The sequence below is a fragment of the Coregonus lavaretus genome (genome assembly GCF_964263955.1).
Source record: "Coregonus lavaretus genome assembly, chromosome: 38".
NCBI lineage: Eukaryota > Metazoa > Chordata > Actinopteri > Salmoniformes > Salmonidae > Coregonus > Coregonus lavaretus.
The window spans coordinates 26902702-26929971 of record NC_140025.1 but is presented as its reverse complement, the minus strand read 5'-3'; the positions used below and the strand labels follow the sequence as shown (position 1 = coordinate 26929971).

The 27270-nt window shown below is 41.1% G+C and overlaps 1 protein-coding gene across 1 annotated transcript; it reads left to right on the top strand.

Annotated features, from left to right (window-relative positions):
• The first annotated feature begins 887 nt into the window (after nucleotides 1-887).
• LOC311112394 (SLAM family member 5-like) lies at nucleotides 888-26967 on the top strand. Its single transcript, XM_084155504.1, has 6 exons — nucleotides 888-1009; nucleotides 21444-21755; nucleotides 21847-22122; nucleotides 22263-22379; nucleotides 22793-22863; nucleotides 25070-26967. Exons 1-6 carry the CDS (start codon nucleotides 940-942, stop codon nucleotides 25187-25189), a joined length of 966 nt encoding a protein of 321 aa, XP_084011630.1. The 5' UTR covers nucleotides 888-939; the 3' UTR covers nucleotides 25190-26967.
• Nucleotides 26968-27270: the final 303 nt, after the last annotated feature.

Sequence of the window (27270 nt, the reverse complement as noted above, 5' to 3'; positions counted from 1 at the left end):
TCCACATCACCAACGAACTATCATGGTCCAAACACACCAAGACAGTCGTGAAGAGGGCAGGACAAAGCCTATTCCCCCTCAGGATACTGAAAAGATTTGGCATGGGTCCTCAGATCATCAAAAAATTATACAGCTGCACCATCGAGAGCATCCTGACTGGTTGCATCACCGCCTGGTATGGCAACTGCTCGGCCTCCGACTGCAAGGCACTACAGAGGGTAGTGCGTATGGCCCAGTACATCACTGGGGCCAAGCTTCCTGCCATCCAGGACCTCTATACCAGAGGAAGGACCTCAAAATTGTCAAAGACTCCAGCCACCCTAGTCATAGACTGTTCTCTCTGCTACCGCACGGCAAACGGTACCGGAGTGCCAAGTCTAGGTCCAAAAGTCTTCTCAACAGCTTCTACCCCCAAGCCATAAGACTCCTGAACAGCTAATCATGGCTACCCGGACTATTTGCACTGCCCCCCCACCCCCACCCCCACACCCTCCCCATCTTTGTACGCTGCTGCTACTCTGTTAATTATTTAGGCATAGTCACTTTAACTCTACCCACATGTACATATTACCTCAACTACCTCAACTAGCCGGTGCCCCCGCACATTGACTCTGCACCGGTACCCCTACTGTTATTTTATTTTACTTCTGCTCTTTTTTTCTCAACACTTTTTTTGTTGTTGTTTTATTTTACTTTTTTGTAAAAAAATAAATGCATTGTTGGTTAAGGGCTGTAAGTAAGCATTTCCCTATAATGTCTACACCTGTTGTATTCGGCGCATGTGGCCATCACATTTGATTTGATTTGATTTGATTTAATGAACACACCCCAGAGGACTGCTGGTCTGGTTGAGTCTATTCTCTCATCTGTACAAGGACAAGGTCACATCTTTCAGGTTATTCACAGTGCACACAATTGAACAGCTTGAGCTTTAGAGCAATGAATTACTTGTTCGGATGGAGAAGGCTTGCCAGACTGACGTTCATGCTGCTATATTTTGTCATTGATGGTATGTTTCCTTTGTTGTTACTGATTTGCTGCACTAACTGAAAGTGTATGTGGGAGATGATAGATAAGTAGCCTAATTATATATATATATTTGTTAAAGTTAAATGTTTTAATTAGTAATGTTGGTAACTAAATGTGGTCAAATTCGTAAATGGTAAATCATTTAAACATTGCCACATTTAAACAGTGTGTAGCGTATCGCTAAGTCTCATTCCAAAATATAATTCCTCTCTCTGGAGAGACATCTTGTATACTGTCTGATTATTAGACAAATATTTACAGTAAGGGAGAGATACTGACAGAGAGTAGGATCTAAAACAGAGCTCTTTCATGGGAAGCAAGAGGTGTAGGCTATAACAGTTTGAATCTATACACCAACTACAGAGTATGCCAATACTTTATTGATTCATAGACTAATTTAGATGAGAGATTAATAATATATTGGAAACAACATGCTGGCAGCCTGTTATAATTATTTGAGACTGAAGCTTTTCATTTGAAACTTAATACGTTTTTTCTTCTGGGGTGGGGTAGATTAGCTTTAAATTGCAATTAGATTGTAACTGCCATCAATGTAATTGTCTGCAGCACTTCCAATCCCCAATATGTTTTTTTTTCTTCTCGCAAATATATATATATATACATGTACATACATACACACACATACACATACATATACATATACACATACATACAGTGGGGGAAAAAAGTATTTAGTCAGCGACCAATTGTGCAAGTTCTCCCACTTTAAAAAGATGAGAGAGGCCTGTAATTTTCATCATAGGTACACGTCAACTATGACAGACAAATTGAGAAAAAAAAATCCAGAAAATCACATTGTAGGATTTTTTATGAATTTATTTGCAAATGATGGTGGAAAATAAGTATTTGGTCACCTACAAACAAGCAAGATTTCTGGCTCTCACAGACCTGTAACTTCTTCTTTAAGAGGCTCCTCTGTCCTCCACTCGTTACCTGTATTAATGGCACCTGTTTGAACTTGTTATCAGTATAAAAGACACCTGTCCACAACCTCAAACAGTCACACTCCAAACTCCACTATGGCCAAGACCAAAGAGCTGTCAAAGGACACCAGAAACAAAATTGTAGACCTGCACCAGGCTGGGAAGACTGAATCTGCAATAGGTAAGCAGCTTGGTTTGAAGAAATCAACTGTGGGAGCAATTATTAGGAAATGAAAGACATACAAGACCACTGATAATCTCCCTCGATCTGGGGCTCCACGCAAGTTCTCACCCCGTGGGGTCAAAATGATCACAAGAATGGTGAGCAAAAATCCCAGAACCACACGGGGGGACCTAGTGAATGACCTGCAGAGAGCTGGGACCAAAGTAACAAAGCCTACCATCAGTAACACACTACGCCGCCAGGGACTCAAATCCTGCAGTGCAAGACGTGTCCCCCTGCTTAAGCCAGTACATGTCCAGGCCCGTCTGAAGTTTGCTAGAGTGCATTTGGATGATCCAGAAGAGGATTGGGAGAATGTCATATGGTCAGATGAAACCAAAATAGAACTTTTAGGTAAAAACTCAACTCGTCGTGTTTGGAGGACAAAGAATGCTGAGATGCACCATACCTACTGTGAAGCATGGGGGTGGAAACATCATGCTTTGGGGCTGTTTTTCTGCAAAGGGACCAGGACGACTGATCCGTGTAAAGGAAAGAATGAATGGGGCCATGTATCGTGAGATTTGGAGTGAAAACCTCCTTCCATCAGCAAGGGCATTGAAGATGAAACGTGGCTGGGACTTTCAGCATGACAATGATCCCAAACACACCGCCCGGGAAACGAAGGAGTGGCTTCGTAAGAAGCATTTCAAGGTCCTGGAGTGGCCTAGCCAGTCTCCAGATCTCAACCCCATAGAAAATCTTTGGAGGGAGTTGAAAGTCGGTGTTGCCCAGCGACAGCCCCAAAACATCACTGCTCTAGAGGGGATCTGCATGGAGGAATGGGCCAAAATACCAGCAACAGTGTGTGAAAACCTTGTGAAGACTTACAGAAAATGTTTAACCTGTGTCATTGCCAACAAAGGGTATATAACAAAGTATTGAGAAACTTTTGTTATTGACCAAATACTTATTTTCCACCATAATTTGCAAATAAATTCATTAAAAATCCTACTATGTGATTTTCTGGAATTTTATTTCTCATTTTGTCTGTCATAGTTGACGTGTACCTATGATGAAAATTACAGGCCTCTCTCATCTTTTTAAGTGGGAGAACTTGCACAATTGGTGGCTGACTAAATACTTTTTTTCCCCACTGTACATATAAATACATATACATACAGTGGGGAGAACAAGTATTTGATACACTGCCGATTTTGCAGGTTTTCCTACTTACAAAGCATATAGAGGTCTGTAATTTTTATCATAGGTACACTTCAACTGTGAGAGATGGAATCTAAAACAAAAATCCAGAAAATCACATTGTATGATTTGTAAGTAATTAATTTGCATTTTATTGCATGACATAAGTATTTGATACATCAGAAAAGCAGAACTTAATATTTGGTACAGAAACCTTTGTTTGCAATTACAGAGATCATACGTTTCCTGTAGGTCTTGACCAGGTTTGCACACACTGCAGCAGGGATTCTGGCCCACTCCTCCATACAGACCTTCTCCAGATCCTTCAGGTTTCGGGGCTGTCGCTGGGCAATACGGACTTTCAGCTCCCTCCAAAGATTTTCTATTGGGTTCAGGTCTGGAGACTGGCTAGGCCACTCCAGGACCTTGAGATGCTTCTTACGGAACCACTTCCTGGCTGTGTGTTTAGGGTCGTTGTCATGCTGGAAGACCCAGCCACAACCCATCTTCAATGCTCTTACTGAGGGAAGGAGGTTGTTGGCCAAGATCTCGCGATACATGGCCCCATCCATCCTCCCCTCACTACGGTGCAGTCGCCCTATCCCCTTTGCAGAAAAGCATCCCCAAAGAATGATGTTTCCACCTCCATGCTTCACGGCTGGGATGGTGTTCTTGGGGTTGTACTCATCCTTCTTCTTCCTCCAAACACGGCAAGTGGAGTTTAAACCAAAAAGCTCTATTTTTGTCTCATCAGACCACATGACCTTCTCCCATTCCTCCTCTGGATCATCCAGATGGTCATTGGCAAACTTCAGACGGGCCTGGACATGCGCTGGCTTGAGCAGGGGGACCTTGCGTGCGCTGCAGGATTTTAATCCATGACGGCGTAGTGTGTTACTAATGGTTTTCTTTGAGACTGTGGTCACAGCTCTCTTCAGGTCATTGACCAGGTCCTGCCGTGTAGTTCTGGGCTGATCCCTCACCTTCCTCATTCATGATCATTGATGCCCCACAAGGTGAGATCTTGCATGGAGCCCCAGACCGAGGGTGATTGACCGTCATCTTGAACTTCTTCCATTTTCTAATAATTGCGCCAACAGTTGTTGCCTTCTTTCCAAGCTGCTTGCCTATTGTCCTGTAGCCCATCCCAGCCTTGTGCAGGTCTACAATTTTATCCCTGATGTCCCTACACAGCTCTCTGGTCTTGGCCATTGTGGAGAGGTTGGAGTCTGTTTGATTGAGTGTGTGGACAGGTGTCTTTTATACAGGTAATGAGTTCAAACAGGTGCAGTTAATACAGGTAACGAGTGGAGAACAGGAGGGCTTCTTAAAGAAAAACTAACAGGTCTGTGAGAGCCGGAATTCTTACTGGTTGGTAGGTGATCAAATACTTATGTCATGCAATAAAATGCAAATTAATTACCTAAAAATCATGGATTTTTGTTTTAGATTCCGTCTCTCACAGTTGAAGTGTACCTATGATAAAAACTACAGACCTCTACATGCTTTGTAAGTAGGAAAACCTGCAAAATTGGCAGTGTATCAAATACTTGTTCTCCCCACTGTACATATACATACACATATCCTTTTTTAAAATATATTTCCCTTTATTACTTTCCAACCCCATCACCCCTTCCCTAATTGGAGTAAACTAGTGAACAACAAAGCTTAGGCCTCTACTTCCAGCTTAACATACTATGTACATTTTATGGACATAGTCAATTTTACAATATTTCTATTTGGTTTGTTTTTACTCCTGAACTTCCTGTACCTCTCAGATCATTTTCATGATGTCCATCCGGTTTGCTTCTATATGCCGTATTTTTCTAACTGTGCTCTTTCACAAAAGCTCTCAATGTATAACCTATATACTTATTATGGACACAGTATGCTTTACATTAGTTATCTTGTTGTTATTAGTTGTTGTTAGTTGATATTAGTCCCATCCTTCAGCTCCATTCAACAACTCCCAATTTCAATCTCTTAACACCATCCATATTGGATTTCTATTTGCCATATATTTTTCAACTGTACTGTGATGTTTCACAAAAGTTCTGAACCCTTCTATTCTCATTGTTTCTACAGATTGTAAATTGAAAATATATATTATTGATCGATTGACTATGACTTTTTAGATCACCCAGTAGTGCTATCTGCAGGGTTAGCTCCAGGTAAATATTGCGATCCTTCAGCCATTCCTGGACCTGTGACCAAAAACAAGCTACAAATGGACAGTACCAAAACAAATGATCTAATGATTCTGTCTCTTCGCAGCAAAATCTGCAGAGCTGGGAAGATTGTATCCCCCATATAAATAACATTATATTGGTAGCAAGAATTTTGTATAATAATTTAAACGTTTTGAATCCGGTGTCTTTTTGCGAATACAAACACTATGCCATGGAATCTGTACGTCAAAAATCTCTTCCCAACTATTTTGCAATCTATATGAATCATTGAAGAACAATGGACATGGCTTCATCCCCAAAATGAAGAAATCCTTTCATGGATATCAATATGTAAAAGTCATTAGGTTAAATTAACATTCAAACTCAGTGGTATTTAAGCTACATTCGAATGGGACATTAGATTTTTCTCCTCTAAACAGGACATGTTGGTGATTTCCTGTGATTATGTCGTCAGTGGCTGTCTGTCAGTTAGAGACACCAGATGGTTGAGCTAGAGACGATTTACTTTGTTAAAAAGGTAATGGTCTGGTCACTGGTCAGCCCACCAAAACTGAGATGTTCCTCTGGTCATGCTGCTCTGTGCCTCAAGATGAATTTCATCGCGTGGGACAAAAAGAGCGGTGTTTTTTTTGCGTGTAAGTGTCTCACTTGAATGTCTTGACTGAGAATAAAGACATTCAAGAGCAATAAGAGCTACGACCCTGTACAAACTCTTCAGAATTTGTTCTGTGGGTGTCACCGAGTAGGCTAATACCTAATTTCAAGGATCCACAATCCAGATGTAATGCTTAGGGAGTTATGGCCCTGCTTTTTGTTGCAGAAATGGAGCCACTGAGCTTTTATCAGTATTTCCAGCATTAACCACAAGCGTTGCTGCAGGTAGAAATTCTAGAAAATGTTCTGTAATTGACACAAGCTCTCTCCAATCAATCAATGTCTGGTTGTGCATGTGTGTTTGTCGGGGGATCGCCTGAGCCAGGGGAGGCATAGTTTTACAAATCTTAGCGGGCTTTCACAACAAATTAGTTTGGAGCATTTTATCCGAACTCTGGCGCGTTTCCCCCCTTATTTTGGATCGTTGGACTGGTGTGAAAACTATCCCACTGTCAGGAGCGCATTAAACAACGGGCAGTGGTTTTCTCGAAAAGGGTTGTCTTGGTCCGATTTCATTTGCTGCAGATGAGAATGCAGTCCAGACCATACAGCAAAATGACCAGAGGTGCGCAGTATTATTGGTTGTTTGTTTGACTGCGAGCATTTGATGAAACGCATGTATTAGAATAACTTGATTTGAATGAAGAGAAACACCTTAAAAATCCCTGAATGTATAATTATTGTGCATTGTATATCTATAGGATACATTGAAGTTTATCTTTCATTATTTTAGGCTATCTGGTATTAGTGCATAAGCCTAAACTATAGGGCTCAACTGAATGCACGCCAAGTAGCCTACACAGCCAATCGCCAAATAATGCTTTTGGGAACGGGCAGAAAAACATAATGTCAATCCATGGAGGCAAAAAGGACATTGCCTAAATATAATTCAATAAGAGAAAAGCTGTGAAAGGAGAGTTGAAAATAAAGAAAAGGGATGGCCAGACAAGTCATGTTTGGGAAATATTTGGTGAAGTGGTAAAAGAGGATGACAGCAGTGCGGCTATGTTCTGTTTGATGATTGTGAGGCACTATACACATTCGACAGTCACAAGAAGGGACTTCAAATAGGCCTGTGGCATGTCAAGGGAACTGTAGCCTACTGTTTAGATGGGTTAAATGGAAAGTGAAATCTGGACATTGACTAATCAGAATGTACTGTTATTTGGCAAACTCCAAAGTTCTCTGATAATACTAGTCTCGTGCGAATTGACATCCTTGTGTTTAGAGAGAAATGTCTGAGTTTCACAGGGATTGCTTGCGGTTTGAACAAGAAAATAAAACTGATTCGATACATTGAAAGAAGTGCAGAGCATACAGTGCATTTGGAAGACCCCTTCCCTTTTTCCACATTTTGTTACATTACAGCCTTATTCTAAAATTGATTTTTTTTTACAAATCCTCATCAATCTACACACAATACCCCATAATGACAAAGCGAAAACAGGTTTTTAGACATATGTATATATATACACCTTATTTAAATAAGTATTCAGACCCTTTCCTATGAGAATCGAAATTGAGCACAGGTGCCTCTTGTTTCCATTGATCATCCTTGAGATGTTTCTACAACTTGATTGGATTCCACCTGTGGTAAATTAAATTGATTGGACGTGATTTGGAAAGGCACAAACCTGTGTATATATAAGGCCTCACATTTGACAGTGCATGTCAGAGCAAAAACCAAGCAATGAGGTCGAAAGAATTGTCCGTAGAGCTCCGAGACAGGATTGTTTCTAGGCACAGATCTGGGGAAGGGTACCAAAAAATTTCTGCATCATTGAAGGTCCCCAAGAACACAGTGGCCTCCATCATTCTTAAATGGAAGAAGTTTGGAACCACCAAGGCTCTTTCTAGAGCTGGCTGTCCGGCCAAACTGAGCAATCGACGTAGAAGGGCCTTGGTCAGGGAACCAAATGGTCACTTTGATAGAGCTCCAGAGTTTCTCTGTGGAGATGGGAGAACCTTCCAGAAGGACAACCATCTCTGCAGCACTCCACCAATCAGCCCATTATGGTAGAGTGGCCAGACGGAAGCCACTCCTCAGTAAAAGTTACATGACCGCCCGCTTGGAGAAGATTCTCTGGTCTGATGAAACCAAGATTGACCTCTTTGGCCTGATTGCCAAGCATCACGTCTGGAGGAAACCTGGCACCATCCCTACGGTGAAGCATGGTGCTGGAAGCATCATGCTGTGGGGATGTTTTTCAGCAGCAGGGACTGGGAGACTAGTCAGGATCGAGGGAAAGATGAACGGAGCAAAGTACAGAGAGATCCTTGATGAAAACCTGCTCCAGAGCACTCAGGGCCTCAGACTGGGGCGAAGGTTCACCTTCCAACAGGACAATGACCCTAAGCACACAGCCAATACAACGCAGGAGTGGCTTCGGGACAAGTCTCTGAATGTCCTTAAGTGAAACAGCCAGAGCCTGAACTTTAACCTGATCGAACATCTCTGGAGAGACCTGAAAATAGCTGTGCAGCAACGCTCCCCATCCAACTTGACAGAGCTTGAGAGGATCTGCAGAGAAGAATGGGAGAAACTCCCCAAATACAGCTGTGCCAAGCTTGTAGCGTCATACCCAAAAAGACTTGAGGCTGTAATCGCTGCCAAAGGTGCTTCAACAAAGTACTGAGTAAAGGGTATGAATACTTATGTAAATCTGTTTTTGTATTTTTAGTACATTTGCAAAAATGTATAGAAACCTGTTTTTGGTTTGTCATTATGGGGTATTGTGTGAAGATTGATGAGGGGAAAAACAATTTAATCCATTTTAGAATACGGCTGTAATGTAACACAATGTGGAATATGTCAAGGGGTCTGAATACTTTTCGAATGCACTGCATGACATGAAAATAGGGCTCTTTGGCCACACACACCAGCGCTGAGTTTGGTCTTTGAAAGAACAATGCATATGTAGAAAATACCTCTTCCCTACTGTAAAATATGGTTGTGGATCTTTGATATTATGGAGCTATTTTGCTTCCACTGGTCCTGGGGCCCTTGTTAAGGTCAATGGTATCATGAACTTTACCAAGTACCAGAACATGTTAGCCAAAAAACCTGGTTGCCTCTGCCAGGAGGCTGGAACTTGGCCGCAAGTGAATCTTCCAGCAAGGCAATAACCACTAGCACACATCCAAATCCCCAAAGAAATGGTTAATTGACCACAAAATCAACATTTTGCAATAGCCATCTCAGTCTCCAGACTTTAACCCTACTGAAAACCTGTGGTTTTAATTGAAAAGGGCAGTCCATAAGCGCAGACGAAGGATATCAAGGATCTGGAAAGGTTCTGTATGGAGGAATAGTCTAAGATCCCTCCCAATTTGTTCTCCAATCTCATAAAACATTTTAGAAAAAGGCTCAGTGTCATTATCCTTGCAGGGGGAGGGTGCTGGAGTATTGAAAACAGGAGATCAAATAATACTTTTTTTGTATTACTTGTTAAACAAAATCTCTTACTCTGAACAGTTGTTTTAGTATTAAAAATTATTTTTTAATCGATTTTTGGAGCATACAATATAGCTCAGTATAAAATATTTTTTGCTCATCTTTATCAAGGGATCCAATAATTCCCGACAACACTGTACACCCAATTTATACAGTTCACTATAGAAGGAAAAATACATTATGTACATTGAGCTAATAGTAACCTAATGCCTAATTGAGGCCAAATGCCACATACAGTAAGCTTATGTCTCTTCAGAGGATGTGACAATGAAACCAGTGCTTAATTTGAGAACAGGATCTGGCAACTCTCAGTTTTGGACTGTTCCGAAACCTATTTTCCAGGATCCGGTACCTCTCATGGCAAGAAACATAATTTTCACTGTTTGCAATGTAAAAGGTAGAATAAAAGTGATCAGAGTTAATTAGAGCTGCCTTCTCTGTAATTATCTCTGCTCTGATAGACATGACCCTTCAACTACCATCTCTCCAGAGTTGTACTTCATCATTTATTTCCTTATAGAATAATGGGAAGGGTGCTGGTGGGGCTGCAGAACTCCTGAGAAATTGAAATACGTTTGCGAAAGTTATAGAATTACTGCAGTCTGTTCAGAAATAAATGAAATATTTCAGAATACTACACCAGGAGTAGGTCTATAATTTAGCCACAGAGGATCAATGTTTTTTTTTCTTCTTTTTTGCCTAGCTGTGGATTTTGTGTAGCCCAATCACAAGGCATTGCCTACAGTCGGGAAAGCTTGGCAAATGTGTCAGTGAACAGCTTGCAGCCAAAACAGGCCTTTCGCAAATATTTAAACTATGGTTGTGGGATAGAACAGGTTTGAAAGCAAATGGCTCCTGCTGATACAAAAATACTTATATATACGAAAATATTTGATCAACTTCCAAATAGGCCTATTGAGCGAAGAGCATTGTTTTTACAAACTAAAACGAGAGAACTGGCTTTTGGAACTGGAAAGCTTTTTTAGGACTTTAATTTCCTACTCACATTGTACAATGTGTGTGTGTCTCCTCCACACACCTAGGTCTAGGCTTTTGATGGATTCAAGACAAGGTCGTTTTTAATGTTCTCACATTCTCAGTTTGTCATTGTCAAAGTAGCCTGACATTTCAATCATTTGTGCAGTATTAAAAAATATTCTGCTAAAGTCTCCAGTCATGTAAAATGACATAGAATTGCATGAAATGCATTTATAAAAGGCTACAAAAAAAATTCTGCAAACGCTCTAGTCTAAACCACTACGCAAATGCGATGATATGCATGCAATGCTTTATTATAAAGGTGATTTTCCAGTACCTAAGAGCTTCCCAGGTCACCCACCTATCGCGCTCACTTTTTGTTCCGGCATCTCCCGATTGACAAATTAAGCAGTCAATGAAACATTTGCTGCACCTTGCTCATAGCCAAAACCTTTTTTGTGTGTGCATATAATCATTGCAGGAACAGTCAGTGCATATGGGTGGAGGTAATCAGCTCTAAATTAGCTGTTCAACAGACTTGCTTACATTGAAAAGCTGTCTCTGGTTTGAGATTTGATGCTCCGATAGGGTAGCGGACAGAACAGTCCATGGCTGGGGTGGCTGTAGTCTTTGATGATTTTCCGGGCCTTCCTCAGACACCGTCTGGTGTAGATGCCCTCAATGGCTGGGAGCTCAACCCCAATGATGTACTGGGCCGTCCACACCACCCTCTGTAGAGTCACGGTCTGTAGCTTGCTCACAGGACTCGAGTCTAGCTGACTGAAAGCTGCAGCTGACTGAAAGCTCCTACTACTGCACCAGTAGGACAACCATCAAGCTCTGATCACTTTTTTTGTGTTGTCAACACTAAACCTTATTTCAACCAGTGGCGATTGTAGCATGTAAATCTTTGTGGGGCAAAAAAATTAATAAAGTGGGATGCATGACAGCAAAGACACTACACAACACACTAAACAATACATTAATTGCCCACAAATTGTTAGGGCCTACATAAAGCTATCCCAACAGCAGTTCCAACATCTTACCACTGCTACACCTGGCTATTAGTGGAGACTTGTCTGGCAGCGAAACAGTTCATTCAGCCTCATTTACTGCCTTAAAAAAAACAGCTGATATGGCTGACTTGCTTAAACAAATGTGGTTTCTAATGACAATTGAGATGTACAAACTATGGCATAAGGGGACGACAAGCGGATAAGAGACAGTCCGTAATTTCGATTAAGATATTAACGAATGAGCTAGGACGGACGAAGTCAGTATAACTATTTATTTAGCACTTTTGAAATGTACAGCGACAGAATCCAGAACATGGGCCGTTCTTATAGTGTTCTCCTGTTGGAAATTGTTTAGTGGACTATGAGATAAAACTGAGTTAATCAAGAACATATAGTTAACATTCTTTGTGGCTAACTGAATTGGGTCATTTCACTGTGTGTGTGGGTAAAAGAGGGAATCTGACTTAGGGTCAAATTCCTTGCTTTTACTTAAATCCAAGGCTGTCCTATCTTATCAGGGACTGAAACTAGCCTGTAGCCTTTTGTCTCTCTCTTCACACAAAGTGATAAAGAGCGGTGCCAGGGTTGAACAGAGTTTAAACTAAACATTAGTGTTTTTGCAAGATAAGGGATTGATTGAGTGTATTCCTATTGATTCTGAACTGAATGAAAGTCGAATGTAGCCACCACCATAGACAAAGGGAGTGGGCGGAGCAATAAAAGAGCGGGAAACTGAGAAGGGAGGGATTTAAAGCTAGGGTTTGTGGAGGGCACTAAATAAGATGGAGGGAGAGAAGAACAGGGGCCGCTACTCTGCAGACCGGCCTGGCTTTGTTGAAATTGTAATAAAGTCATTCTTAGTTCTACAAAAACTCTGGAAGTATTTTGATTTGTAATAAAGTATAGTGATTATTTTCCACAACACTCCCTGTACACCAAGTCAGAACCATAGAATAAATGAAGGGGGCATATAAACACACAATGAAAGCTCTTACAATATTCTGTGATTACATTTCTCTAAAACAGGTTATAGGCTACATGTGCACCACTAAGTCAGAACAGTAGGCGAAATTAAAAGGGGTAAATAGACCAAATTATTAGGGTGAGGCACATGGGCTACTAACATCTTACTACACAACATACACTTAGTATTGCTTTCTTAGCTACAGTATACATATCTTCCTGACATACAGTGGGGAAAAAAAGTATTTAGTCAGCCACCAATTGTGCACGTTCTCCCACTTAAAAAGATGAGAGAGGCCTGTAATTTTCATCATAAGTACACGTCAACTATGACAGACAAAATGAGAAAAATAAATCCAGAAAATCACATTGTAGGATTTTTAAGGAATTTATTTGCAAATTATGGTGGAAAATAAGTATTTGGTCAATAACAAAAGTTTCTCAATACTTTGTTATATACCCTTTGTTGGCAATGACACAGGTCAAACGTTTTCTGTAAGTCTTCACAAGGTTTTCACACACTGTTGCTGGTATTTTGGCCCATTCCTCCATGCAGATCTCCTCTAGAGCAGTGATGTTTTGGGGCTGTCACTGGGCAACACGGACTTTCAACTCCCTCCAAAGATTTTCTATGGGGTTGAGATCTGGAGACTGGCTAGGCCACTCCAGGACCTTGAAATGCTTCTTACGAAGCCACTCCTTCGTTGCCCGGGCGGTGTGTTTGGGATCATTGTCATGCTGAAAGACCCAGCCACGTTTCATCTTCAATGCCCTTGCTGATGGAAGGAGGTTTTCACTCAAAATCTCACGATACATGGCCCCATTCATTCTTTCCTTTACACGGATCAGTCGTCCTGGTCCCTTTGCAGAAAAACAGCCCCAAAGCATGATGTTTCCACCCCCATGCTTCACAGTAGGTATGGTGTTCTTTGGATGCAACTCAGCATTCTTTGTCCTCCAAACACGACGAGTTGAGTTTTTACCAAAAAGTTATATTTTGGTTTCATCTGACCATATGACATTCTCCCAATCCTCTTCTGGATCATCCAAATGCACTCTAGCAAACTTCAGACGGGCCTGGACATGTACTGGCTTAAGCAGGGGGACACGTCTGGCACTGCAGGATTTGAGTCCCTGGCGGCGTAGTGTGTTACTGATGGTAGGCTTTGTTACTTTGGTCCCAGCTCTCTGCAGGTCATTCACTAGGTCCCCCTGTGTGGTTCTGGGATTTTTGCTCACCGTTCTTGTGATCATTTTGACCCCACGGGGTGAGATCTTGCATGGAGCCCCAGATCGAGGGAGATTATCAGTGGTCTTGTATGTCTTCCATTTCCTAATAATTGCTCCCACAGTTGATTTCTTTAAACCAAGCTGCTTACCTATTGCAGATTCAGTCTTCCCAGCCTGGTGCAGGTCTACAATTTTGTTTCTGGTGTCCTTTGACAGCTCTTTGGTCTTGGCCATAGTGGAGTTTGGAGTGTGACTGTTTGAGGTTGTGGACACGTGTCTTTTATACTGATAACAAGTTCAAACAGGTGCCATTAATACAGGTAACGAGTGGAGGACAGAGGAGCCTCTTAAAGAAGAAGTTACAGGTCTGTGAGAGCCAGAAATCTTGCTTGTTTGTAGGTGACCAAATACTTATTTTCCACCATAATTTGCAAATAAATTCATTAAAAATCCTACAATGTGATTTTCTTGATTTTTTTTCTCAATTTGTCTGTCATAGTTGACGTGTACCTATGATGGAAATTACAGGCCTCTCTCATCTTTTTAAGTGGGAGAACTTGCACAATTGGTGGCTGACTAAATACTTTTTTCCCCCACTGTATTACATCATTTACAAGACATTTTTGGACTCACCTTGTTGTGCTCACTTGAACAGGAAGGCGATCCATCGTGGGCAAATTTAGTCATCAGAGAAAGAGGCCGGATTTACAATCCTGAGTTGGATGACCGAGGGCCAGACAAGTCATGTTTGAAAAATGTTTGGTGAAGCGGTAAAAGAGGATGATAGCAGTGCGGCTATGTTCTGTTTGATGATTGTGAGGCGCTATACACATTCGACAGTCACAAGAAGGGACTTCAAATAGGCCTGTGGCATGTCAAGGGAACTGAAGCCGTCTGTTTAGATGGGTTAAATGGAAAGTGAAATCTGGACATTGACTAACCAGAATGTACTGTTATTTGGCAAACTCCAAAGTCCTCTGATAATACTAGTCTCGTGCAAATCGATATCCTTATGTTTAGAGAGAAATGTATGAGTTTGACAGGGATTGCTCGCGGTTTGAACAAGAAAATAAAACTGATTCGATACATTGAAGGAAGTGCTGCGCATACAGTACATTCGGAAAGTATTCAGACCCTTTCCCTTTTTCCACATTTTGTTACATTACAGCCTTATTCTAAAATTTTCAATCTACACACAATACCCCATAATGACAAAGTGAAAACAGGTTTTTAGACATATGTATATATATATATACCTTATTTAAATAAGTATTCAGACCCTTTCCTATAAGACTTGAAATTGAGCACAGGTGCCTCTTGTTTCCATTGATCATCCTTGAGATGTTTCTACAACTTGATTGGAATCCACCTGTGGTAAATTCAATTGATTGGACATGATTTGGAAAGGTACAAATCTGTGTATACAGTGAGGGAAAAAAGTATTTGATCCCCTGCTGATTTTGTACGTTTGCCCACTGACAAAGAAATGATAAGTCTATAATTTTAATGGTAGATTTATTTGAACAGTGAGAGACAGAATAACAAATAAAAAAAATAAAAAACGCATGTCAAAAATGTTATAAATTGATTTGCATTTTTATGAGAGAAATAAGTATTTGACACCCTCTCAATCAGAAAGATTTCTGGCTCCCAGATATGTATTTTATACAGGTAACGAGCTGAGATTAGGAGCACACTCTTAAAGGGAGTGCTCCTAATCTCAGCTTGTTACCTGTATAAAAGACACCTGTCCACAGAAGCAATCAACCAATCAGATTCCAAACTCTCCACCATGGCCAAGACCAAAGAGCTCTCCAAGGATGTCAGGGACAAGATTGTAGACCTACATAAGGCTGGAATGGGCTACAAGACCATCGCCAAGCAGCTTGGTGAGAAGGTGACAACAGTTGGTGCGATTATTCGCAAATGGAAGAAACACAAAAGAACTGTCAATCTCCCTCGGCCTGGGGCTCCATGCAAGATCTCACCTCGTGGAGTTGCAATGATCATGAGAACGGTGAGGAATCAGCCCAGAACTACACGGGAGGATCTTATCAATGATCTCAAGGCAGCTGGGACCATAGTCACCAAGAAAACAATTGGTAGCACACTACGCCGTGAAGGACTGAAATCCTGCAGCGCCCGCAAGGTCCCCCTGCTCAAGAAAGCACATATACAGGCCTGTCTGAAGTTTGCCAATTAACATCTGAATGATTCAGAGGAGAACTGGGTGAAAGTGTTGTGGTCAGATGAGACCAAAATGGAGCTTTTTGGCATCAACTCAACTCGCCGTGTTTGGAGGAGGAGGAATGCTGCCTATGACCCCAAGAACACCATCCTCACCGTCAAACATGGAGGTGGAAACATTATGCTTTGGGGGTGTTTTTCTGCTAAGGGGACAGGACAACTTCACAGCATCAAAGGGACGATTTACGGGGCCATGTACCGTCAAATCTTGGGTGAGAACCTCCTTCTCTCAGCCAGGGCATTGAAAATGGGTCGTGGATGGGTATTCCAGCATGACAATGACCCAAAACACACGGCCAAGGCAACAAAGGAGTGGCTCAAGAAGAAGCACATTAAAGTCCTGGAGTGGCCTAGCCAGTCTCCAGACCTTAATCCCATAGAAAATCTGTGGAGGGAGCTGAAGGTTCGAGTTGCAAAACGTCAGCCTTGAAACCTTAATGACTTGGAGAAGATCTGCAAAGAGGAGTGGAACAAAATCCCTCCTGAGATGTGTGCAAACCTGGTGGCCAACTACAAGAAACGTCTGAGCTCTGTGATTGCCAACAAGGGTTTTGCCACCAAGTACTAAGTCATGTTTGCAGAGGGGTCAAATACTTATTTCCCTCATTAAAAAGCAAATCAATTTATAACATTTTTGACATGCGTTAATTTTTTATTTTTGTTGTTGTTATTCTGTCTCTCACTGTTCAAATAAACCTACCATTAAAATTATAGACTGATCATGTCTTTGTCAGTGGGCAAACGTACAAAATCAGCAGGGGATCAAATACTTTTTTCCCTCACTGTATATAAGGTCTCACAGATGACAGTGCATGTAAGAGCAAAAACCAAGCCATGAGGTCGAAGGAATTGTCCGTAGAGCTCCGAGACAGGATTGTGTCTTGGCACAGATCTGGGGAAGGGTACCAAAAAATGTCTGCAGCATTGAAGGTCCCCAAGAACACAGTGGCCTCCATCATTCTTAAATGGAAGAAGTTTGGAACCACCAAGGCTCTTTCTAGAGCTGGCCACCCGGCCAAACTGAGCAATCAACGTAGAAGAGCCTTGGTCAGGGAACCAAATGGTCACTTTGATAGAGCTCAAGAGTTTCTCTATGGAGATGGGAGAACCTACCAGAAGGACAAGCATCTCTGCAGCACTCCACCAATCAGCCCATTATGGTAGAGTGGCCAGACGGAAGCCACTCCTCAGTAAAAGGCACATGACAGCTCGCTTGGAGTTTGCCATAAGGCACCTAAAAGACTCTCAGACCATGAGATACAAGATTCTCTGGTCTGATAAAACCAAGATTGAACTCTTTGGCCTGAATGCCAAGCATCACGTTTGAAGGAAACCTAGCACCATCCCTACGGTGAAGCATGGTGCTGGAAGCATCATGCTGTGGGGATGTTTTTCAGCAGCAGGGACTGGGAGACTAGTCAGGATCGAGGGAAAGATGAACAGAGCAAAGTACAGAGAGATCCTTGATGAAAACCTGCTCCAGAGCACTCAGGGCCTCAGACTGGGGCAAAGGTTCACCTTCCAACAGGACAATGACCCTAAGCACACAGCCAAGACAACGCAGGAGTGGCTTCGGGACAAGTCTCTGAATGTCCTTGAGTGAAACAGCCAGAGCCTGGCTTTAACCCGATCGAACATCTCTGGAGAGACTTGAAAATAGCTGTGTAGCAACGCTCCCCATCCAACCTGACAGAGCTTAAGAGGATCTGCAGAGAAGAATGGGAGAAACTTCCCAAATACAGCTGTGCCAAGCTTGTAGCGTCATACCCAAGAAGACTCGAGGCTGTAATCGCTGCCAAAGGTGCTTCAACAAAGTACTGAGTAAATGGTATGAATACCTGGGGCCCTTGTTAAGGTCAATGGTATCATGAACTTTACCAAGTACCAGGACATTTTAGCCAAAAACCTGGTTGCCTCTGCCAGGAGGCTGGAACTTGGCCGCAAGTGAATCTTCCAGCAAGGAAATAACCACTAGCACACATCCAAATCCCCAAAGAAATGGTTAATTGACCACAAATTCAACATTTTGCAATAGCCATCTCAGTCTCCGGACTTGAACCCTATTGAAAACCTGTGGTTTGAATTGAAAAGGGCAGTCCATAAGCGCAGACGAAGGATATCAACGATCTGGAAAGATTCTCTATGGAGGAATGGTCTAAGATCCCTCCCAATTTGATCTCCAATCTCATAAAACATTTTAGAAAAAAGGCTCAGTGTCATTATCCTTGCAAGGGGAGGGTCCTGGAGTATTGAAAACAGGATATCCAATTATCGTGACTCCCATCTTTTAGAGATTTTTTTGTATTTCTTGTTAAACAAAATCTCTTACTCTGAACAATTGTATTAGTATAAAATAATTTTAAAAAATCGATTTTTGGAGCATACAATATAGCTCAGCATACGGTATTTTTTTCCTAATCTTTATTAAGGGATCTAATAATTCCCGACAACACTGTACACCCAATTTATACAGTTAACTATAGAAGGACAAATACATTATGTACATAGAGCTAATAGTAACCTAATGCCTAACTGAGGCCAAATGCCACATACAGTAAGCCTATGTCTCTTCAGAGGATGTGACAATGAAACCAGTGCTTAATTTGAAAACAGGATCTGGCACCTCTCAGTTTTGGACTGTTCCGAAACCTATTTTACAGGATCCGGTACCTCTCATGGCAAGAAACATAATTTTCACTGTTTGCAATGTAAAAGTTAGAATAAAAGTGATCAGAGTTAATTAGAGTTGTCTCCTCTGTAATTCTCCTGCCCCCCCCCCCCAAAAAAAAAAACGTAGCCTAATATCAGGCCGCACCGGATATTCTAAGAATTGATTCGGGTTGGGCCAGCTCGGATTTATGATTTGCGCAACATTGTAGCCTAGAGACCAACTTGTGGCAGTTACTGTGGTGCGAGAGAGAAGCGTGCCTGTATCTCTCACAGAACCAGAATGAGATTCACTTTCTATGATCTCTTTCCTTGACCTTGCAACTACCATCTCTCCAGAGTTGTACTTCATCATTTATTTCCTTATAGAATAATGGGAAGGGCGCTGGTGGGGCTGCAGCACTCCTGAGAAATTGAAATACATTTGCGAAAGTTATAGAATTACTGCAGTCTGTTCAGAAATAAATGAAATATTTCAGAATACTGCACCAGGAGTAGGTCTATAATTAAGCCATACATTTTTTTTATTACATTTTTTTATAGCCTAGCTGTGGATTGTGTGTAGCCCAATCACAAGGCATTGCCTACAGTCGGGAAAGCTTGGCAAATATGTCAGTGAACAGCTTGCAGCCAAAACAGGCCTTTCGCAATATTTAAAATATGGTTGTGGGATAGAACAGGTTTGAAAGCAAATGGCTGCTGCTGATACAAAAATACTTATATATATACGAAAATATTTTATCAACTTCCAAATAGGCCTATTGAGCGAACAGCATTGTTTTTATAAAACTAAAACGAGAGAGATAGGCTTTTGGAACTGAAAAGCTTTTTTAGGACTATAATTTCCGACTCATATTGTACAATATGTGTGTCTCCTCCACACACCTAGGCCTAGGCTTTGATGGATTCAAGACGAGGTCTTGAACCTGGCTATCAGCGGAGCCTGGCTATCAGCGGAGCCTTTTCTGGCATCAAAACAGCTGAAATGGCTGACTTGCTTAAACAAATGTTGTTTCTAATGACAATTGAGATGTACAATCTATGGCATAATGGGAGGACAAGCGTATAAGAGACAGTCCGTAATTTCGATTAAGACATGAATGAACGAGCTAGGACGGATGTGGTCAGTATAACTATTTGTTTAGCACTTTTGAAATGTAGCGCGACAGAATCCAGAACATGGGCCGTTCTTATAGTGTTCTCCCTGTACACTAAGTCAGAACCATAGAATAAATGAAGGGGGCATATAAACACACAATGAAAGCTCTTACAATATTCTATGATTACATTTCTCTAAAACAGGTTCTATGTGCACCACCAAGTCAGAACAGTAGGCGAAATTAAGAGGGGTAAATAGACCAAATTATTAGGGTGAGGCACATGGGCTACTAACATCTTACTACACAACATACACTTAGTATTACTTTCTTAGCTACAGTATACATATCTCCTTGGCAGATTACATCATTTATGCAGCAGCATACAATACATCCAACTTGTTGTGTAATGTTTATGAGCGCTGATATGTTTTATCTATAATTTCTCTTCATTATTTATCTTCATATGACAAGGATTAAAAAGGATTTGCCAGTAGCTTGTCGACTTGATTCATGATGATGACTGCTAGCTAAGATTTTGAAAGTATGATGTTGACATGATCAGTCCAATCAAAGCTACTGTACATTTTAATGTGATTTGACGTCATTTTATCTGTGGCCAATGACCTTGAGCCTTCTTGGAAGGGCACTTCTAATGTAACTCTATGGCAGGACCCAAAGGGCTTGAATATTCTACCCTTAGACTTGGCGGTGACGTAGTGTCCCCATGAGTGACAGAACACTGAGCCAATCACGGCGCAACGCTCCGTATCTTCTGCTGGCTTGCCCCACCATGCCAGAAATCACTGATGTAGGCTGAAACACCTGCATTTTGGAGCTGCTTTACTCAAGAAAATATAAAAGAGACCATGTTTGTATGCGGCTTTATTAACTAAATTATATATATTTTTTTACATTGTTTGCAAACTGATATGTGACATGTATTAATGCCAAAATAACATGCAAAACAGGCAAGCCCAAAAACGTGGGCTCTGCCCCACCTTCCCTGAATGACGGGTCGCCACTGGTTTAAACAAATAACACATAGGCTAATGCCTACATTAGTCCTCTATCATGCTGCAATGCACCTCTGACCATGAAATTGAAAGGATGCAATCCAGGCTATATTACGGTTTAAGAGGCTGTAGTGGAAAATCACGTTGTAGTATTTTTTGTGAAATATCCCTGTCGTGCTTTTCAGTGATCTTTGACTTTTTTTATTTTGGAAAGAAAATTAAAGTCAATTGGTGGAAGATTTTCCCTTGCTCAGATAATGTATTTCAGACAACATATTCAACTACCAGTCGTAACACTTGTTTCCTGACTTCACATCACATCAGGCCTGTAAATAACTAAGAAGGACTGTGATACTCAAGTCAGTAGTGTCATTGCAGGCGACTACATTGCAGACGTGCAGCAAAAATTAACTAATGATTGAATGTCATTGTCATCTTCAGTGCAGTCTGGCATCAGATCACAATATCATATGGATGTGGTTACTGACATGTTAAACACTTATCCAGGCATTGTGATATTTGGTGTGCGACTGTTTTGCAGACCTCCTGGAATACTGCTATTGTGTTGATATTGAGTCTTTCTCTGTCCACAGTACTCTGTGCTTCCCAGCAAACAGTCCAGTCTGCGACACAGCAGGTGAAAGGCATCTTGGGACAGTCTTTAACTTTTCCAGAGAGAGTGTTTAAAAATGGCTATTTAAGGTATGGAGAAGACACTAATGCATTTGTGCTCAATGGACAAAGCCAAATAGATCCAGAAGAGATATTTAAAAATCGCCTTCACTGGGACAATGTGACAGGATTATTCAGTCTGTCAGACGTACAGATAGAAGATGCTGGTGTTTATTCTGTGGAGAATAAAGATGGAGGGAAGAGGACATCTAAATTTAACCTCACTCTTTACTGTAAGTGTGTTTGTGTGTGTGTGTGTGGTATATTACAAAAACATTAAATATAAGTTCCATTCCTCCAATTTATTTACTTTTTGTCTTCCAGCTGTTGTTTCCAAACCTCAGGTGACGGAGTGTGACAACAGCTCCTGTAGTGTGGTGTGTTCTGTGGACAACGAAAAAGAGGTGACTTTGACCTTGTACCTGGGAGAGGAAAAACTCAACCAGACCAGCAGTCGTGATCTTACCACCAACCTCCGTTTGGAGGTAGAGGGAAAGGACTACAACTCTGCCTACAGCTGTGTGGCTGCCAACCCTGTCAGCAACAAGACAGCGCTTGTCCCAAAATGTTGCAGTGAAGATGGTCATCACAAGGAGACAGGTAAGAGTATGAATTCTGAATTAAAGCAATATAGCAACTACCAAAATAATTAAGTGAAACTATTAGTTGAGCCCATTTAAAACATACTGCCAAAGCCTTGCAATATTTTACACTATATCCTTGTGTTTTATTTATTTCAGACAGTGATGAGATGACTCGGGGTATGCTTATTATTGCTGTAATCTGCGTTTTGGTTGTCTTGGGGCTGGTTGGACTTGCTATCTATCTAAAGAAGAGGGGAAATGAACACTCACAAGGCAGGTATTTATCTTTTAGAGGTGTAAGGTCAGTCAAAACATGTCATAATCAGCTTTTTTTTAAATCAAGGATTTTGAAAAAGGTAGGAACTGTTTGCTTGAACACAGGATGCAGGTCAAATAAAGTGGCACACTTCCTCTGCTTGGTCAGACAGTATTATTATCTCAGACCTGTCTGATACACTTCTCTAAATGTTGAAAAAGCAGAAAGCACACACACGAACACACTCTGACATTACTTTATAGATTGGCTTCCATGGCGCCAAAAAGAACGCTAGCAGTGAGACAGGTACCCATACTAACATGAGTCCTGAGTGTTTGCGGAACCTGTCCTGGGGGGTGAGCATCTGTATGTCTCTGTCAGTTAGTCACACCCTCGCCTTGTATTTACTTGACTTTATTTGTCTTCATAGATTCATCCGAAAGAGTGCAAGTTGACATTGAGTATGCAACGATTACTTACAAAGAACAAACTGATAACCAGGTTAGTAAAAATGCTACAGGCTGATAGACAATACACCAGCTTTTGCAGCCCTCATGGCTACAACTGTAAGATTTAGCACTATGCAAGGATCTTATACAGTGGGGAAAAAAAGTATTTAGTCAGCCACCAATTGTGCAAGTTCTCCCACTTAAAAAGATGAGAGAGGCCTGTAATTTTCATCATAGGTACACGTCAACTATGACAGACAAAATGAGAAAAAAATCCAGAAAATCACATTGTAGGATTTTTAATGAATTGATTTGCAAATTATGGTGGAAAATAAGTATTTGGTCAATAACAAAAGTTTCTCAATACTTTGTTATATACCCTTTGTTGGCAATGAAACAGGTCAAAAGTTTTCTGTAAGTCTTCACAAGGTTTTCACACACTGTTGCTGGTATTTTGGCCCATTCCTCCATGCAGATCTCCTCTAGAGCAGTGATGTTTTGGGGCTGTCGCTGGGCAACACGGACTTTCAACTCCCTCCAAAGATTTTCTATGGGGTTGAGATCTGGAGACTGGCTAGGCCACTCCAGGACCTTGAAAAACTTCTTACGAAGCCACTCCTTCGTTGCCCGGGCGGTGTGTTTGGGATCATTGTCATGCTGAAAGACCCAGCTACGTTTCATCTTCAATGCCCTTGCTGATGGAAGGAGGTTTTCACTCAAAATCTCACGATACATGGCCCCATTCATTCTTTCCTTTACACGGATCAGTCGTCCTGGTCCCTTTGCAGAAAAACAGCCCCAAAGCATGATGTTTCCATCCCCATGCTTCACAGTAGGTATGGTGTTCTTTGGATGCAACTCAGCATTCTTTGTCCTCCAAACACGACGAGTTGAGTTTTTACCAAAAAGTTATATTTTGGTTTCATCTGACCATATGACATTCTCCCAATCCTCTTCTGGATCATCCAAATGCACTCTAGCAAACTTCAGATGGGCCTGGACATGTACTGGCTTAAGCAGGGGGATATGTCTGGCACTGCAGGATTTGAGTCCCTGGCGGCGTAGTGTGTTACTGATGGTAGGCTTTGTTACTTTGGTCCCAGCTCTCTGCAGGTCATTCACTAGGTCCCCCCGTGTGGTTCTGGGATTTTTGCTCACCGTTCTTGTGATCATTTTGACCCCACGGGGTGAGATCTTGCGTGGAGCCCCAGATCGAGGGAGATTATCAGTGGTCTTGTATGTCTTCCATTTCCTAATAATTGCCCCCACAGTTGATTTCTTCAAACCAAGCTGCTTACCTATTGCAGATTCAGTCTTCCCAGCCTGGTGCAGGTCTACAATTTTGTTTCTTGTGTCCTTTGACAGCTCTTTGGTCTTGGCCATTGTGGAGTTTGGAGTGTGACTGTTTGAGGTTGTGGACAGGTGTCTTTTATACTGATAACAAGTTCAAACAGGTGCCATTAATACAGGTAACGAGTGGAGGACAGAGGAGCCTCTTAAAGAAGAAGTTACAGGTCTGTGAGAGCCAGAAATCTTGCTTGTTTGTAGGTGACCAAATACATATTTTCCACCATAATTTGAAAATAAATTCATAAAAAATCCTACAATGTGATTTCCTGGATTTTATTTTCTCAATTTGTCTGTCATAGTTGACGTGTACCTATGATGAAAATTACAGGCCTCTCTCATCTTTTTAAGTGGGAGAACTTGCACAATTGGTGGCTGACTAAATACTTTTTTTCCCCACTGTATCTGTAAGTCTGACAGACTGAATAATCCTGTCTCATTGCCCCAGTGAAGGCGATTTTTTTCAAACTTGAGTTGCACAGACCACCTGAGTCTGATACCCGGCCTGATGTCATTGCAACCAGTTTTGCCCATATGATATGGTTGGGTTGCACAATGAGAAGCCACACAGCACATATGGTATATAGTAAGGCCTTTGTTCTTCACATTGTCTTTTAGAGCATTTGCTAAGTCTGTGGATTTTTTAAGTTAGGCTTCATGATTCCTCCCACTAGCTTTAGGAATGATCCTAGGTGTGACTGTTGAGTTACCTACTGCGGAACAATGATAGTAGACAAGAGGGCGTCAGGCGTGTTCTGTTTCCTTCCTTCCTTTGGCACAAATTATTTAATAAATAATATTTTTTCGTATTCCTTTTGTTGCTTTCCCACCTCTTTTCTCTCCCCTCTCTCTGCCCCCTTTTCCCTGTCCCTCTCCGTCCTTCCCTCCCCTACCACCCTCTCTCTGACTAGGAGGAGCAAACAGGTATACCAGAACTGGAATCGTGTAGAGACAACCCTGAACTGACATCAGTTTATGATAAACTCCTGTTACATCGCATGGCGGCCACCGGGGATGTTCACACAGCATGAAGGAGCAAAATGGGAAGTCACTGAGTAGCCGACATGACAACACACATCCTGGAGAGGATGGTATATCATAAAGAGGACGTTGAAACAAAATGAAAGTAAAACAATATTCACCCAGAAAACCTTTTAGAGGCACAGTTGTTATGGGAGAAAATTCCCCTGGAACTGTTGCGCTGATGTTATAATTTCAGGCTTTCTTTGTAAGTCATTCTCACAGACCTTCTGTCAAATAGAGGCCTCGATGACATCAATGATACGGACCAATTCAATAGTTATGCATTGAGTTAGTAGCAGGATCAGAATAATCCTTCTTTTTAAATGACTTTGTCCCAAATCCCAATTTATAGGTTACAACAAATTGAACCCATCTTTTAATATAATTTACTAGTGTGTTTGCCATGCTACTGCTGGGCCAATGATTCTTATAATGTCTGTTCTGTTGTTTAAACGTAGGTGCCTTTCCTGTATCTTTTTATAGCTGGTCATTGTTTAGCTAGCCAGTGGATAGCAGCTGTGTACATATTATAAAAAGAGCAGGCGTTTGAGATAAAGCCACTTACTCGGTAGACGCAATGGCTGTAAGGCTACGTTGGAAACAAAAGGCTGTTTGGGCTAAATTGTAGCTCTTAATTAGCTTGTTTCGTTTAATATGATGGACCATTTATTGGTTGTCCCTATCTATGTAGCACATCCTCCCTTAAGAAGACAATCACTCCTTCCTGCAAACTCCGACAAACTCCTGCAGACACGGCAGACTCCATCTATCAGAGCATTTTGTGTTCCACCTACATTAGTCCAGCCTTTGTATCTGTGCCAACACAGATTACTGTGACCCGAAAATAGCTAATTTGTTGATACCATAGTTGTTGCATTGTAGGCTATTTCATTTTTATGGATCTCTATTTCAGAGTAGTTACTGAGACTAAATATGAAGATATAATTCACTTTTCACTATTTAAAAATAACCTCATGACTTATTCAAACTGATAAAGAAAAACATGTTGTACTGAGCTTCAATATATTAAGTCAAAGACTTACCATACGTTTAATTTAAAGGTAACAATTTGTATATTTCCTGAAGTTTAATAGTCATCAATACCCTAGTCATCAATGCTTGAAATATATAATTTATTTACATACCCTATCGCAACCCAAAATATGATGTTAGATCACTCCATTCTCCATTTATATTTTGGTTGTCATTTAAATCTTTGTAAACAGAGAATGTATTGCTTCAGATTACCTGTGTGAACTGTCATTCTTTGAAGCCATAGCTGCCTCTATGAGTTAGAGAGTGGAATTTATCCAGAGACATTTCTCCAGAAACACAACTCCATATTTTGGTTTTAATGTAGGCTACGTCTAGGGTGAAATATGAGGGACTACTGTAATTGTTTGGTGGATTCTCTATTTATTGAGCTTAAGCATATATCCTGTCACTTTGCATGCCATTTATACAAATTCAAGCATTCTTTTGAGAAAATGTTGGCCTTTTCTTCCAATCCTTTCCCCCATCTAGTGGTTGAATGTTTATATATTTCAGTATACTGTACATACTGCAACATGTTTTGCTCTGAGACAGTGTACTGTACTGTAAACTGTAAGTGTTTTGCTCTGAGACAGTGTACTGTAAATTGAGTAAGTGTACCTTAAATCATGTGCAACCAAAATGTTCTCAAAACTTTCTATGCGTTTATGTTTGGACTGTGGTCACGCATTTTTGTGCCAATGTGCCATTATTGTGACATTATTGTGAGTAACAATTAAAACATTTGAAATATGCCATGTCGATGATATTTTGATTGTTTAAATCACATTTGGTAGCAAACCATGAGAGCCTCATTTATCATTCTGTGTATTTATGTTATTTTTTGTTCATTTTAATATTGTTACATTGCTGTGTAATTGATTTTATATTATAGATATGCTGTGGTAGAGTGTAATAATATGTTGTGTTATGTACTGTTATATTTTGTATGTAATTGCGCAATTGTTATTGGACCCCAGGAAGTTCAGATTTCACAATGTCCAACATTTCGTTACAGGAAATGAGTAACATTATTGTATAAAACATACATTATCTT

Coding starts and splice junctions, on each gene's coding strand:
- LOC311112394 (XM_084155504.1), top strand. CDS start 940: ATGAATTACTTGTTCGGATGGAGAAGGCTTGCCAGACTGACGTTCATG. Junction 21,756..21,846: donor ATTTAACCTCACTCTTTACT/GTAAGTGTGTTT, acceptor TTTGTCTTCCAG/CTGTTGTTTCCAAACCTCAG. Junction 22,864..25,069: donor AAGAACAAACTGATAACCAG/GTTAGTAAAAAT, acceptor CTCTCTGACTAG/GAGGAGCAAACAGGTATACC.